The 16,658-nt window shown below is 42.1% G+C and overlaps 1 protein-coding gene across 1 annotated transcript in view; it reads right to left on the bottom strand.

The window, feature by feature from the left end:
- The window catches only part of LMTK2 (lemur tyrosine kinase 2), a gene marked incomplete at both ends in the record, with an annotated part of 89,230 nt that extends 73,886 nt beyond the window's left edge, over nucleotides 1–15,344 (bottom strand). Inside the window, one exon of the mRNA XM_084248777.1 lies at nucleotides 15,251–15,344. Coding sequence (XP_084104903.1) covers nucleotides 15,251–15,344 — 94 coding nt within the window. The remainder of the gene's footprint in view (nucleotides 1–15,250) is intronic.
- Between the last annotated feature and the right edge of the window lie 1,314 nt (nucleotides 15,345–16,658).

Genomic DNA, 16,658 nt, shown 5'->3' with positions numbered 1-16,658 from the left:
TATTCCAAAGTATATATATTAACTTACACTTTTACCAGGAGACTAAAAAAAGTTCCAATTTCTCCAAATCTTCTCCACACTTGGTATTCTTTTTCAATTTTTTCCCTACCATAATCCCTTATGCCCCCTAGACTCTATCTCCCTCGTTACCTCAGTTTGCTTACTAACGCCCACTAGCTTGTAATTATATTTCTCTATCAGTTCATCTACTTTGTTTCCTTATATCACTCCTATAGCGAAATCATTTATATTGTCTTTATCTTTCTGGCTAACTCCACTAACAGGATCCTCTCAAGTTCCTCCCATTTTGCTGCCTGGCAATAGTTCATCTATCCTTAGAGCTGAATAATATTCCACTGAGTATACATTCCACATCTTCTTCATCCAGGCCTCTCTCGGTGGGTACTCAGGTTGCTTCCATACCCTAGCTATTGTAAATAATGCCACAATAAACACTATGCAGCACATAAGTTTTCAAATGGATGATTCTGTATTTTTCAGCTAGATTCCCAGGAGTGGAACTAATGGATCTTATAATATTTCCATTTTCAATTTCTTTTATTTATGCATACAAGAACTGGGGTGTAGGCCAGAGGTGTAGGGGGTGAGAGGATTCAACAGAGACAGAGTAGGGAGCAGAACAGGCAGATCTACTGAAATACACTGCTAAAGGGAGCAGCAGGCGAGACAAGAGAGGTCTGCTGCGCCATGTAGGTTAGCTCCCTGACTGGTGCCACAGTGGCTGGTGATAGCTTAATAGAGCTGAGACTAACCTCTGCGCCACCAGGGAGGCCCCATTTTCAATTTTTATGATAGCTTTAGACTGCTTCCTAAAACGGCCGATGGCTGCACCAATTTACGTTCCCACCAAAATGTATAAGAGTTATTTTCTCTACACCTTCTCAAACACTTGTTGAAAGTCTTTTTGATGTGTGCCATTCTCACAGCTATGAGATAGTATCTCATTATGGTTTTGATTTGTATTTCCCTCATTAGAAGTGATAAGGGGGCTTCCCCTGGTGGCGCAGGCGGTTCAACACTGTGCTGTGAAGTTGTCCACAGCCTCTGCAGCGCTGGTTCGATACCGACCAGCCGGTGAGGGTCCCACATGGCGCAGCAGACCTCTCCTGTCTCACCTGCTGCTCCCCTCAGCAGTGTATTTCATCAGTCTGCCTGTCCTCTGTCTCTGGTGAATCCTCTCACCCTCTCGCTCATCTGGTCTGTACCCCAGTTCTTGTATACATAAATAAATAAATCTTTTTTTTTAAAAAAAGGTGATAAGGAGCATTTTTTCACATATCTGTTGGCCTTCAGTAGATCCTGTTTAGAAAATTGTCTTCAGATCTGCTCCCCATGTATTACTTGGGTTGCTTGTTCTGTTGTTAAGTTGAATGAGTTCTTTATATATCTTGGTTATTAACCCTTTGTTGGTTATGTGATATATAAATCTCTTCTCCATTCCAGTAAGATGTCTTTTTAATTTATTAACATTTTCCTTTCACTGTGTAGAAACTTTCTAATTTAAGGTAGTCTCAATTATTTATTTTTACTTTTATCTCCCTTGCCATAGGGGTTCCATGATGTCACTGACCACATGGAACATACTGTTAATGTCTTCTGGTATGTATTTTATTGTTGCACATCTTACATCTGAATCTATTTTAATCTATTTTGAATTTATTTTTGTGTATGAACTTAGAGTAATCCAACTTTACTCTTTTACGTGTGTCCATCCAGCTTTCCCAAAAACTGCTCTGTTAAAGAGACTGTCCTCTCTCCATTGTATGGTTGTGGCTCCTTTATTACTAATAAGATATCGATGTATATATGGATTTATTCTGGACTTTCAATTCTGTTCCATTAACCCATGTGTCTATTTTTATTCTAATACCATATTGTTTAAATTACTGTTCCTTTACACTATAGTTTGAAATCGGACAATATAACTCCTCCACTTTTCTTCTTTTTTCTCAGAATTGCTTTCATTATTCGGGGTCTTTTTTTGGTTCCATATAAATTTTAGTATTTTTTTTTGTTCTATTTCTTTGAACACAATGGTTTTGCAATAAAAAGCTGAGATCACAAAATTTTATAATTGCTAGTTAATTAAAGCAGATGTCTAAAATGTACAAAATGGTTGCAGACTCATCCTCCTTTATTTTCTAGGTCTAACATGCCTTAGAGTTTTACTTCCAATAATTACAAGTTGCAATTATATCATATCAAATGCAAGTCTCCCATTCAATATAGCAAAAAGGGGAGAAGATGTTTTGGGGATGGATATGAAGGAGGAAAATAAACACAGGTTTTTAATAGTTAAATCACGGTTTCACTTTAGAATAAGAGCAACTTTTCTCTCAAAAATCACTATCATATAAACACATGCAATTTGCAGCAACATGGATGGAGCTGGAAGGGATCATGCTCAGAGAAATAAGCCAGAAAGAAAAAGAAAAAAACCGGATGGTCTCACTCATAGCAGGAATCTAGAAAACTTAAATAAGGGACCGGGGGGAAAAGACTATAAGAAAGAAAATACCAAAACCAACAAACAACTATGAACCAGACACTCTATGGGGGGGGTGGGGGGGTGGAGAAAGGAGGGCTTGGGGTCAAAATAAGAGGGTTGTAATTGTATGGGGAATATAAAAATAAAATTTAAATTAAAAAAAAACACTATCACAGAAGTAACCAAATTCTTTCCTCCTATCCAAGGCATACATGTTTAAAAGTCTTGAATTATTTATACTAGTATATGAGTCTATAGTGGTTTTTTTTTTTTTTTTAATACAATAGCTGGGGTATAGGCCAGAGGAGCGGGAGGGTGAGAGGATTCACCAGAGACAGAGTGGGGAGCAGAACAGGCAGACACACCGGAAGCATTGCTGAGGGGAGCAGCAGGTGAGACAGGAGAGGTCTGCTCACCATGTGGGAATCTCCCTGGCCGGCCAGGAATCGAACTCGCCCTGCAGAGACTTCTGGCTGTGGACAGCTTCACAGAGTACTGCACCACCAGGGAGGGCTGGTGTTCTTAATTAAACCCAATTGATTATTCAATCATTATAATGTAGCAGTTTCTGAGATAGTTTACCTTGTTTATTTCATCATAAGAATGCTTTGTACTTATCAATACACCTGCAGCAAATATATCAAAATTTATCAACTAGCAATTGAAAAATAAGGAACAGGCTACAAACCCTATGCTATTCCAAAATAAACCAGTTTATAAAAAAAAAAAAAACTTTTTAAAGACAAGATGTTAAAGACATGATATTATACTAGAAAAAATAACCCAGCCAAGTTTTACTTAGGTCAAGAATCAGGGACTCTTCACTGGATAGTGTGCACATCTATTGCCTGGGGAATCAAGAATGTCACTGAGTTCTACCTGCTCCAGTTTGTTTCCTTCTAGTCTGAGCCGCAGCGAGCAGAGCTGCAGGCCAGGGCTGGCTGGCACATCAACACCACGAGGTTCTCAGTTCACAGTGCTGCATCAGATTGTCAGGCTGTTGGCTCACAGTTTCTACCAATTATATATACAGGATATTTATAAAAATGTAAAGAGTCTATTATTTGTACTAACTTCCAAAGATGAAACTGGAGGGTTTTTTTTAAGAATTTATTTAGAGTTATAACTCCTTAAATATTTAGTTATGATGAAGAACTTAAATTCCTTTTTGGTTAAAGCATACGTACTTTTCACTGGAAGAGAATGCTGAAAAATATTCATGTATAGTGGTCAGGAGTAGAGATCTCTTTGGATTTTAGGTACTGACACTATTTTTTAAATTTTCAGTCATTCTTCCGTCCTTGAGTCTCACTAGTTATACAGGTCAATGGATTTCTATTAAATAACAAATATTATTTTGTCTCTAGTAGAAGATGAAATATTCATGTTGGGGGAGTGGGGAAGTTGACATAAAGGTATTTATTATAAATGCAAATGTCTAGGCCAACCTTCAGAATTCTGATTCAGTGGCTTGTTGGGGCCCAAACACCTACATTTCTACAAATACCTAGGTGATCTTAATGCGAGTGACCTTGGCTTTATAAAAACATCTTTACTTTTCCTGAAGCATTTGAACTGATATTGTAACTGGGATTTACATCAAAACAAGCTGGGGAAAAGAACAGTGGAAAGGGTACAGGTAAACAAAAATGACCAAAAAAATGAAATTGACAAATTAAAAACTGTTGATGCTAGGTGGTGGGTACATGAGGGTTCATTATATTATTTACTCTGCTTCTATAAATGAAGAAATTTTTGAAATTTTTCATAATAAAAAATGAAAAGTTCAGTTATCAGATCAAAACACATCCACAGCTCCCTGGCTCACCCTACTTCTGTGCTCAAGAGACTGCCACTGATTATCTTTCTGAACTTTTACCAAGTAAAGGAGTGACCTACAAGCCCTTTTAATAATTTCCAAAGCTGATGGATCCCCTAAAATAATTCCAACTAAATTCTTAAGCCAGGAGGTTTCCCTCATATTCTTAGAGATTAGAGTGCTGTCAGGAAGAGTACATCAAACCTAGTATCCACATAGCTATTGCTCTAAAAATAAAAGTTCTTACCTATATCATTATATCACAAATACTGGGTATAGAGTATTTATCATGGTATTAACAGATGGTCAAGTGACAGGGAGAAAATATGGACAGAACCCTTAAGTCTCTAAGAAGTCCTTTGTCCCTCCAAAATCTTTCATTCTGTCTCCTCCCACCTTAACCCCTAGGATTAAATATAAAAAACATATGAGGAGGTATGAACCTGTACTCCTAAACATACACATGTGTTGTAAATCAATGTTACCTCAATAAAAGTTTTAAAAATTAAAAAAAAAATTTAATTAAATTTAGGAAAAAAGAGACATCCAAAACATTTATTGAATATATATAGGATTGTAACTAGAATGACAAACTTTTACTGGGAAAAGTAAAAGAGGGAAAAATAATTTTAATGTCAAAAAAAAACCCTATTATAAATGCTATGAGCAAATGCAGCACTCAGATCTTGATTTTTAATATCATTCTCTAAGAGAAGGAAACAGCCTGGAGAAGTGACTGTTTCCAGGGCTGGAGAAGGTAAAAATAAATATATGAAGCTTTAGTTTCTTATAGTGGCAGGAAGAAAAGAAGTGCTAAAAAGAAAAGGAAAAAAAAAAAGGGGGGGGGAGGGAAAAAAAAGGAGGGAGTAGGAATAAGTAAATGGGTCAGAGGAGCCAAATGAAAAACCTCCAGGTAGCCAAAGCTGCCACAATTTGAGTAGCAAAATAAGTAATACAGTATTGGATTATAACCCAAAGTGTATAAATATCCATGTCCATACTGCAATAATTGAAAAGGAAATAATAATCAAATCTTCATAAAGAAGAATCCCAAATAATTTATATAAATGCTTCTCCTTCAAGGAGGTGGAGCATAACTCGCCATCCCTCATGTGGGCTGTGTGTTAAGGAAAGGGAGGGAAAGTAACCTATGGAAAGGGAGGGAAAGTAACTTTCCACTGGGACAGCGAACACCACAGTCTCAGCTAGGTGATCAAGGGATCAGTCACAGTGAAAGCAGGCACCCTTGATATGAAGTGGTGAGACAGGCACTTTAAGCCTTGATCTTCCTCCCAAAATCAAAAATACTGAGAAACCTCAGATAAACCCCTGTTGAGGGATATTCTACACAATGCTGTAACAGCATACCTCAAAATGATCAAGATCCTCAAAAACAAGGGAGAGGATCCTAAGAAGACAGCTAAATGTCATGTGACAGTCTAGATCAGAAAAAGAACATCAGATCAACACAAAGAGAGATCTAATAAAGAATGGACTTTAGTTAATAATAATGTATTCTTATTGGCTTCTAGTTGTCACAAATGTACTATATACTAATGTGTAAGATGTTAATAGTGGGGAAGATGGGGTAAAGGATATACAGGAACCCTTTGTACTACCTTTGCAACTTTACTGCAAAACTAAAGTTTTTTGGTTGTTTTTTTTTTTTTAAGATTTATTTATTTATACAAGCACTGGGTACAGTCAGAAGCGCGGGAGGGTGAGAGAATTCACCAGAGCCAGAGCGGGGAGCAGAGCAGGCAGACTGACAAAATACACTGCTGAGGGGAGCAGCGGGCGGCAGGAGAGGTCTGTGCGCCATGTGGGACCCTTGCCCAGCCGAGGATCGAACTGGTGCTGCAGAGGCTGCGGACAGCTTCACAACCCAGCACTCAAACGCTGCGCCACCAGGGAGGCCCCAAAACTAAAGTTTTAAAAGAAAAACCTTATTAAAAATAAAACAACCATAGGGCCTCGCTGGTGGTACAAGGGGTTAAGCACAGCACTATAAAGCTATTCACAGCCTCTGCAGCACAAGTTCCATGCCTGGCCTGCCAGGGAGCAACCTATATGGGGCAGCAGACCTCTCTTGCCTCCCCTGCTGCTCCCCTCAGCAGTGGATTTCAGTCAGTCTGCCTGTTCTGCTCCCTACTCTGTCTCTGACGAATTCTCTGACACGGCCCCCCAGACACCTCTGGCCTATACCCCAGTTCTTGTATGCATAAATAAATAAATCTTTAAAAATAAAAATAAGGGCCTCCCCGGTGGCGCAGCGGTTGAGCGCTGGGTTGCTAAGCTGCCCGCAGCCTCTGCAGCGCCGGTTAGATCCCCGGCTGCTCCCCGGCCACCGGAGGAGGGTCCCACATGGCGCGCAGACCTCTCCTGCCGCCCGCTGCTCCCCTCGGCAGTGTACTTCGGTCCTTCTGCCTGCTCTGCTCCCCGCTCTGGTGAATTCTCTCACCCTCCCGCGCTTCTGACTGTGCCCAGTGCTTGTATAAATAAATAAATAAATCTTTAAAAAAAGAAAAGAAAGAAACGTAAAACTTTTAAAAATAAATAAATAAATAAATAAAAATAAGAATAAAAATAAAACAACCATTAATGGCCTCATTCCAGGTAAAGGACTGTGGCCAGATAAAAAGCAAAATTTACAAAAGAATGAGCCTCTAAGCTGATACCTCCCTTTTCTCACACACACACACACACACACACACACACACACACACGCACGCACGTGCGCGCGCAGAGTAGATGAGCTCAGTTCTCCATACCATCTTCATCATCCTCACCCATAAACTTTAAGCAGGCATCTATATAATCTGTAAGATGCTATGCAAAAACTAGAAATACCAAGGACATAAGACATAGTATTTGCAAGTCAGGTACCGAAACCAGACTTAAATGAAACTACAATAAAAAGTGTTATTTGCTAAGTGCAATGATAGGCTGATGTGAAAAAATTTTTTATCACAGAGCCCAGCACTAAATTTTCTTTACACTTATTTCTTTGTAAATAACATTTATTTACAAACCACAAAAACATGTTAGTGTGCCATATATTCTATACCTTTAAAAAAAAGTCAGATGAGGGCCTCCCTGGTGGAGCAGCGGTTCAGCGCTAGGTTGCGAAGCTGCCTGCAGCCTCCGCAATGCCGGTTCGATCCCCAGCTGCTCCCCGGCCACACGAGAAGGGTCCCACATGGCACGCAGACCTCTCCTGCCGCCCGCTGCTCCCCTCAGCAATGTGCTTTGGTCCTTCTGCCTGCTCTGCTCCCCGCTCTGTCTCTGGTGAATTCTCTCATCCTTCCGCGCTTCTGACTGTACCCAGTGCTTGTATAAATAAATAAAAATAAATCTTTTTTTTTAAAAAAAAAGTCAGATGAGTCAAAAATTTTAAAGAAAATGAAAATTTAAGTTCCAGTGTTTTCATTCTGCACCCCATCGGACCTCTTGTTCCACAAGTAAAGACTACAGGAGTTCATCAAAAATAGGAATCCCTAAGGACCAGACCACAGGAAAGAGCTCAGTAGGAATGCTAGGGCTGCAGTGAGCTTTAAACAAAGAAAAAGAGGACAGCACTTAGAGAAGCAAGAAAGAGTTAGACAACTGCAAACAGAATATATATGGCGAGCTGTCAGGAGTTTGTGTGGCATATTTTGCAAACCATAAGCAGATAAATTTAGCTCTTAGAGGCACAAGAGGTAGAGAACGGAGGCAGGGACAACAAAAGCATGACAGCAGAAATCTAGATGCAAAGCATTCCCTTGACCAAAGCTTCCCAAACTGGGGTCAGAAGCTGGGAGTCAGGGGCTATACACTAGCCACACCATAGCACATAGTCTTGGGCCATCTACTTCTCTTGATGGCGATTTAAGTCTTTCAAAACAAATATTATATAGTAAAATGCAAAATATTCTAAACTGTCAAAAATAAAATGCAAGCTTTAGTACCCGTCCTCTTAAGTCCCAGGAGGGCATTAAGAATACAAAGTCTCTCTTCTGTGTTGAGGGAGAAATGGCAGAGAGCTGGCCTAGACCAAGATGGGGCAAGGAGCATGCTGTGGTTTCAGGCACCTGAGACATCACACATCAACAGTTCTCATTCTTCCCACTTGAATCACAATAAAATTAAATGTTAAATCTCTGTACTATGCTAACCTTTGCATAGAAAACTTTTGAAATACTGAGGTTATATTTCTGATATGCTCATGTTTTGTGGCAAATAACTACGTAATGCCAAGGCATGGTTCCAAATTAGTCATTTGCTATGATTTCAAAATACCGCGCTCCAATATTTTGCTCTGACACACTGATTTTACCATAATTCCTTAGCTTTTTCTTACAATGGTGTCTTCATACGAAGATTCAAAGAAAAGTTGGGAATCAAATGTAGAAACAACCCTAGATGCAGCCACCTGTTTTAGACCAGAATCTGTGCAGTTTCTCCTATCTATAATATTCCTTCCCTTGTGTCTGAATAATAAATAACCATTTTAAAGAATAACGCCCAGCCAGCAAACTGCAAAAGTATATGATTTCAAAAGAGAGAGAGAACAAGTTAGGTAGAGTCCTCTCTCAAATGACACTGGCTAAGGGACACCTCAGTCCTGTGCTTGCTAACCCAGTCAGGGTTAACTGGCTGCCTTTAATGATGCTTTAAGTAAGTATACAATTTTGTGGGATCAACTAAACTTAGACTGCTCATGGTTCCTTTAAGTAAATTAAAACCAACAATTGTTCACATGCAAGAGCTTTAGTCATGTTAATGTTTTAAAAACAGGTTTATCATATAAAAAAACAGGCTAATCCAGGGCCTCCCCTGGTGGCTCAGCGGTTAAGCACTGGGCTGCGAAGCTGCCTGCAGCCTCTGCTGCGTTTCCATCCCTGGCCACAGGCGAGGGTCCCACATGGCGCACAGACCTCTCCTGCCGCCCACTGCTCCTCTCAGCAGTGTATTTCTTCGTCAGCCTGCCTATTCTGTTCCCCACTCTGGCTCTAGTGAATCCTCTTACCCTCCCGCGCTTCTGACTGTACCCAGTGCTTGTATAAATAAATCTTTAAAAAAAAAAAAAAAAAACAGGCTAATCCATTATCATCTTAAAAATTTCTAGCATTATTCCCCAACATCATGAACTTTAAAAAGTAACAATGCCAGCCTATATATCATACTTATATAGCCAGATTTCTCTCCGAAGGATCCCTTCTTCATCTATCATATAACAAGTTATGTTGAGTAATAATGATTTTTGAAATCAAGTAAATTCCAGTTATTCCATGATAAATAGCTACCACTCTGAGTGCCTTCTTCAAAGCCATTACCACCCACCATTAGCCAAGTCAATAACCCACCAAATTTACCCAAAAATCCAAAGCAATGAAAAAACTGCAAGTTACTGAAAGCAGGTGAGGCATATATACCATCACTCTACCTTACCCTAGCCCATTAGGTAGATGTCACCATCACCCTTTAATAGCTGAGTTCTAAGATACTTGGAGAGGTCAAGTAACTGGCCCAAGGTCTTAAAACTATTGAAGTGGCAGAGGAAGGCTTCACACCCGTACTAACTCCAAAGCCCACATTTTGGGTACAACATCCTCTCCTATGGTTGGCTCATGAATTTTCCTCTCAACTGAAGTGAAAAGTTGGAGAACTTTTTTTAGGACTCATTTAACTTTTTCAGAAGCCTGGATACAACCATTATTGAAAGCCATGTGGAGGATCCTCAAATTACTAAAAATGGATCTACCAAAAGACCCAGCAACTCCACTCCTAGGGATCTACCCAAAGGACACAAAACATTAACTTGAAAGGAAATCTGCACTCCCATGTTTACTGCAGCACTATTTACAATAACTAAGCTACGGAAACAACCTAAATGCCCCCAAACAGATAAATGGATAAAGATGTGATATACAGGGCCTCCCCAGTGGCGCAGCGGTTGAGCGCTAGGTTGCGAAGCTGCCCACGGCCTCTGCGGCACCAGTTCAATCCCCGGCTGCTCCCCTGCCACCGGAGGAGGGTTCCACATGGCGCGCAGACCTCTCCTGCCGTCCGCTGCTCCCCTCAGCAGTGTACCTCGGTCCTTCTACCTGCTCTGCTCCCCGCTCTGGCTCTGGTGAATTCTCTTAACCTCCCGCGCTTCTGACTGTACCCAGTGCTTGTGTAAACAAAACAAACAAACAAGCAAATAAATAAATAAAAAACATGCCTCTATAAAAAAAAAAAAAAGATGTGATATACATACACAATAGAATACTACTAAGCAATCAAAAAAATAAACTCATACCATTTGCAGCAACATGGATGGAGCTGGAAGGGATCATGCACAGTGGAGTAAATCAGAAGGAAAAAGAAAATTATCAGATAGTATCACTTTTAGGAGGAATACAGAGAAACTGAATAAAGTACCAAAAAAAGACAAAACTTGCAAGTTGACCATAGATCTGAGGCATCCAGAAGGGGAGGGAGAGGGAGAGGAAGAGTGGTCAAAACAGGGGAAGGAAGAGCACAAGGGATGACGGTGACAGTTTACAGGTGATATGGTAGTGGGGGATTTACAGGGACTACACCTAAGGGGGAAAACCAAACACTGTACAAAAATAAACAACAATATCAGAAAATTTAAAAGTTTATTAAAGAAATAAAAAGAAGCCTGGATATACTCTTTATTATACATACAGCTGTTATCTAAGTCCCACAGGGAACACAGAGGGTTCACGGACTCTACATCTCAAGGGAATTGCATGAACAGTCAGCACATCCGTATCAGTAAAACTGATAAACTTGAGTTGTAGCTGATCAGCTACAAAACTGTTAGACAGACTTCCTATTACTGTGCAAATGAGCATATTTAGTTAGCCCCAAAATATCACCACATGACAGCAATTATAGCATTACTAACCTGAATCAAATCTCAAACTTGATAGCCATAAATCCTGAAATTTGCATGAAAGCCTGTTGAAAATAATTTTATTTCTCAGAAGCTATTAAAAATAAACACAAAAATTCACACTTTAGAAAGCACTTCCTTTACCTCCAGAAAATTTTTTCAAGATGTCTGTTTAATTTTTAAAAATGAGAGCCCGGGTTTCATAAGCTGCTGTTTAATCAGTAGTTGAGTCCCACCGGCTTCATAGACTTCCGTGAGGTCCTTTATCTGGAGCTGCTAAAAGCTTCCTCTGTACTCTGTGACCTAATATGCCACAGAACAATAGAAGCAGGTTTCCCTGTCTAACCACTAGCCTAATATTAATAACAAACTTAGAGGAGTGCCTTCACACAGATAAGTACAAGATTTTTCCTTATGATGTGAATCTTGAGACTCTTATAAAAGGCACAGAGATGATTTCTAAGAGGACGATCTGGAGAAAATAATTTCTTAACTATAACCTTAGTTTGGTGACTTAACTGTGTGTGTGAAAACAGTGGACTTCCTCCCTTTAGGTAAGCTTCCTAGTGAGGACCAACAAGAGACATCACAGAAATACATACGCTAAGGAAAAGAGGCTCCCTGGGAACATTAAGGACTCCCAGAGTGATAAAGAGAAGCCCAAGAAAGTTCAAGCAAGAATTTTAGTGAAATTTTGAGATTGACTAAATATGCTCATCTGCACAGGCCTTCTTGCCTGATGGACAAAGTCAATATGCATATTTACAAAGCTTTATTATGAACCAATAGGTAAACACTCTTTTCAACTTCAAAACTAGGAATGATTTTGGATAACAAGAATCTTGAATACATGAACTTCAATTTAAATGTTGAATTTTACGTAACTGCCTCATCTCTCACCATTTAAACAAGCTGGTGAAGAATAAAATTCACGTATTTCCTCCAACCTATTTTTGCTAAGCCATGCTTGCTCCAGAACACTATTAACCAGTTCTCCAGATAATCAAAAGCTTGAGAATTATTAGGCTTTCCATGTTTAATTGCTTTTATCTACCATACATCTCAAGAAAGGTTCCTCTTTCTTAACCTGGAAGTTGAAGTATCAAGATAAGCTCAAATGTTTCTTTACTCATCTTGAGCTAAATCATCTTGGTCAACAATACATCTGTTTCCAGGATAATTTCTTTTGAATGGAAAGGCAAACACCCAGATCTACAAGTAAATGCACATCTTTTCACAGAACTTAAACCATGGAAGCTGTCATTCACAGGCCAAATATCCAACCAAGTATCCTCCAAGCATTAGAATCTTGAATTCTGGGGAAATGGGGGTAAATCTTTTTTTTTTTTTTTTTTTTTTTTTTTTTTTATAGAGGCATGCTTTATTTATTTGTTTGCTGGTTTGTTTGTTTGTTTTGTTTATACATGCACTGGGTACAGTCAGAAGCAGGGGGGGGGGGGGGGAGAGAATTCACCAGAGCCAGAGCAGGGAGCAGAGCAGGCAGAAGGACCGAAGTACACTGCTGAGGGGAGCAGCGGGCGGCAGGAGAGGTCTGCGCGCCATGTGGGACCCTCCTTCAGTGGCCGGGGAGCAGCCGGGGATCGAACCGGCGCCGCAGAGGCCGCGGGCAGCTTCGCATCCCAGCGCTCAACCGTTGCGCCACCAGGGAGGCCCAATGGGGGTAAATCTTAAATTACCAATTTTTTTTGTTTTCTTTTCTTTTTTTAAAAAAGATTTATTTATTTATTTATTTATACAAGAACCAGGGTACAGGCCAGATTCGCGGGAGGGTGAGAGGATTCACCAGAGACAGAGCGGGGAACAGAACAGGCAGACCGAAGAAATACACTGCTAAGGGGAGCAGCAGGCGAAACAGGAGAGGTCTGCTGTGCCATGTGGGACCCTTGATGGCTGGCTGGGATCAAACCGGCACTGCAGAGGCTGCGGACAGCTTCACAGCGCTGCGCTCAACAGCCTGTGCCACCAGGGGAGGCCCACCAATTTTTGTTTTCTAACAAGATTTCATATTTCTCTTCATAAATAAATTTTTCTGATCGCTCTGCTTTACAACACTCCAATGAAACCTTAAGATTTTATGATTCATACCTTCATAAAATAAAAGAATGAGATGTACAGACACACAGGATCTTATAAATAATTTTTTTTCCAAAATACATGAAATTTGACTAAGGGCAAAGTCATCTGGAAACTTCTTGAATTCCTTTCACATAAATACTCTTTATCAGGCCTCCCTGGTAGAGCGAGGGGTTAAGACGCAACGTATGAAGCTGTCCACAGCCTCTGTAGCACGAGTTCGATCCCCCAGCCCGCCAGGGAGCAACCCACATGGTGCAGCAGACCTCTCCTACCTTGCCCGCTGCTCTCCTCAGCAGTGGATTTCAGTAGATCTGCCTGTTCTGTTCCCCACTCTGTCTCTGCTGAATCCTCTCAGTCCCCACACCTCTGGCCTGTACCCCAGTTCTTATATGCATAAATAACCCTTTAAAAAATAAATAAATAAAGTCTTTATCTACTATACTATTCTAGTGCTCATTTTTATTTTCATCAGCAACATCTTCCAATATCAACATCAACAGATTTCCAAAGAGTTCCATAACTTCCCAGTTACTTTCTGGGATTCTCACCTGGGACACTGATATAGTTCTAATAATATCCACTCTTCCTATCTATCAGATCAGAAAACAGAACTACCTTACAAATATTTGATTCAAGGCAGTGGCAGACATTCAGTCATACATTATATGGTGCAATAACAGCTAATACACGACTAAAGGGCACTCAATGACATAACCTGGTGTCGCTCTCAAACAATTATATATATATATCTTCCATTATGGATGTGTTTGAAAAATATGTCTTTAGTAGGGTAATTTCCACATTCTGTACCCAATTAACAACATTCTAAAATAACTCTTGACCTCAAGAGTATTCCTAAGGAGTTACATGATTTGAAGTGGTAAAGTAAAAAAAATCACACAACGAGGGGAATTTAAGACCTGGCTTCCAGTTGTGACTCTGCCTACCACATAGCAGTGTCACCTTGGGCAGGTTATCTGACCCCCAAGGTCTCAATATCTTTAACTGCAAAACGAAGAAACTGGAATAAATTTTCTTTAAGGTCTCTTCCCATTCTAAAATTCTCTGCATCTATGCAATGTCAGTGTCTCCTCATTTCAAAGACAAGCAGCAGATGATAACAGCAAATCAGCCTATTTATTTTTTCCTTAAAAAAAAAAAAATGAACCAACTTGGCTCTCCTAGGTTTAAGTTTTATCTAGGAAAAAAAAAACCACAAACGAAAATGGGGAGGGGCGGGGGGGGGGAAATCACACACTGACATAACTAAAATAGAAACTTCAATCACCCTTGGGTGGTTCTGTCAATAGTTATTCAAAGGCTGCTACTCTAATCACTGGCTTCCGAAAATAGAAATATTTATATAGTATAGAGTTGTTTCCTCTTCATCTCCAGAGATTCGATCGAAATAAAAAGCACAGCATCAAAAATCAATTTACAACTTCAGACCAAGTCGCAGGGAACGAAGGAAACTCCGCACTGCTTTCCAAGTAATTTGCATTTAAATATGATGAGGCTAAGAAACGGTCTTATTATAAGATGTGAGACACGCACAGGAGGTAGATGACATCTGGAAAGGGAAGCAGAACTGCCGGAAAGGGATACAGGCTGAGGGAGGACCTTTGGGCAACAGGTCCAGAACCCGTACTGCAGCCTCGCCCGGGAGGGGTCGATCGCTGCCAAGCCGCCCGCCGCCCTCCTGCGCCCCAACCGCATCGCCTCGCCCCCGCTTCGGCCCCTGAGAGGCAGCCTGCACCCCCACCCCACGCCCCTGCGGCGGAAATCTCCCGAATCGCTCGCTTCCCCGGGCCTCCAGCCTTCCGATCCCTCGGCGCCAAGGCCAGACCCGGCCTGCCGCCTCCTCCCCGGCCGCCCGGGTCGCTGCAGCCCCGCAGCCCCCGCCCGGCCGCCCGGGCCCCGCCGCGGGCCCGCTCACCTGCACCTGTTTGCGGAAGTGGCGCGGCCCGGGCACCGCCGGCGGTCAGGAGCGGCAGCAGCAGCAACGGCAGCCACGCCGGCGACCCCGGCATCTCGCCCGCAGCGCGGCCCCGGGGCCGGCTCTCCCGTCGCCTTCGGTCCGTCAGTTAGGCAGTTGGTCCTGCCTCTCTCCGCCGCCTCAGCGGCACCCGCGCTGGTGGCTCCTGAGCGCACGTCGCTTCAGCCAAACCGCGGCCTGGCTCCTGGTCCGCACCCGCCACTCTGGCCACAGAAACACCATGCTTCCCACCTGCCCCCCAGCCTGCGCCGCTGCCGCCGCCTCTCAACAGCAGCAACGGCAGCAGCCCTGCGGAGCCGCGGGCCCTGGCAGCAGCGCTCCCGCCGCCATGATGGGCTGCGTCATGTGACGTAAAGCGGGGGCGGGACGCTGTGATAGACAACCCACCCAGCCAATCGATTGTTCCACACTGACCAAGAAGTCACGCCTATCGCCCTAGCGGAGAGAGGGTGGCAGCCAGTGCGCCCCCTGCAGACGGAGAAGTGCGTGGGCAGTAGGTAACCGACTTATTTTTAAAATACAAGGGAGTGTAAAGAAGACCATAAAGAGCATCCAGAATCTACACTGAATTTTTTCTCAGTATTTTAAGATATGTAAAAATTGGGCCTCCCCAGTGGCGCTGTGGGTTGAGCGCTGCGCTGTGAAGCTGTCCGCAGCCTCTGCAACGCGGGTTCGATTCCCGGCCGGCCAGGGAGCGTTCCACATGGCGAGGCAGACCTCGCCTGTCTTGCCCGCTGCTCCCCTCAGCAGTGCTTTCGGTCAGTTTGCCTGTTCTGTGCCCGGCCCCCCACCTCTGTCTCTGATGAATCCTCTCACCCTCCTGTGCCTCTGACCTGTACCCCACTTCTTGTATAAATAATTATTTATTTATAAATATAAATAAATAAATAAATAAATAAAATGAATCTTTAAAATATGAACAGATTGCTGGGTTTTATCTTTTCCTTATTTACTTGTCCATGCCTGTTTTAGGTTCTTCTCCTTAGGATGATTTACACATGTTATCAGCCATCAAAGAGCTTGTGCTTTTTACTTCAATTAACAAGGATGTCTCTCTCGTCGACACTCAGACTCAACTCTTGAACTTAAGCTATTCTCTTTGCCAAGATGTCCTTCCTGTCCTCTTATCCACCGGGACACTCCCTTTTTTCTGTCAAGCTCACCTGCAAGATGACTTCATCTAAGGAGGCTCCTCCCTAAACCCCAGGAGAAGCAACCTGCATCTGGTGCCCAGCCCCTGATGGCTAGCTTAGCTGCCATCTTTTATTGTTCCTGTGACTGTAAGATCCCTGAGGACAAGAGCTGGCCCTGTGTCAACCAGAGTCCCCGGGACCAGCTCCTAGTGGCC

Source organism: Talpa europaea (genome assembly GCF_964194135.1).
Source record: "Talpa europaea genome assembly, chromosome: 12".
NCBI classification, from domain to species: Eukaryota; Metazoa; Chordata; class Mammalia; order Eulipotyphla; family Talpidae; genus Talpa; species Talpa europaea.
The sequence above is the reverse complement of the archived record's forward strand: the minus strand, read 5'-3'. Positions and strand labels throughout refer to the sequence as shown.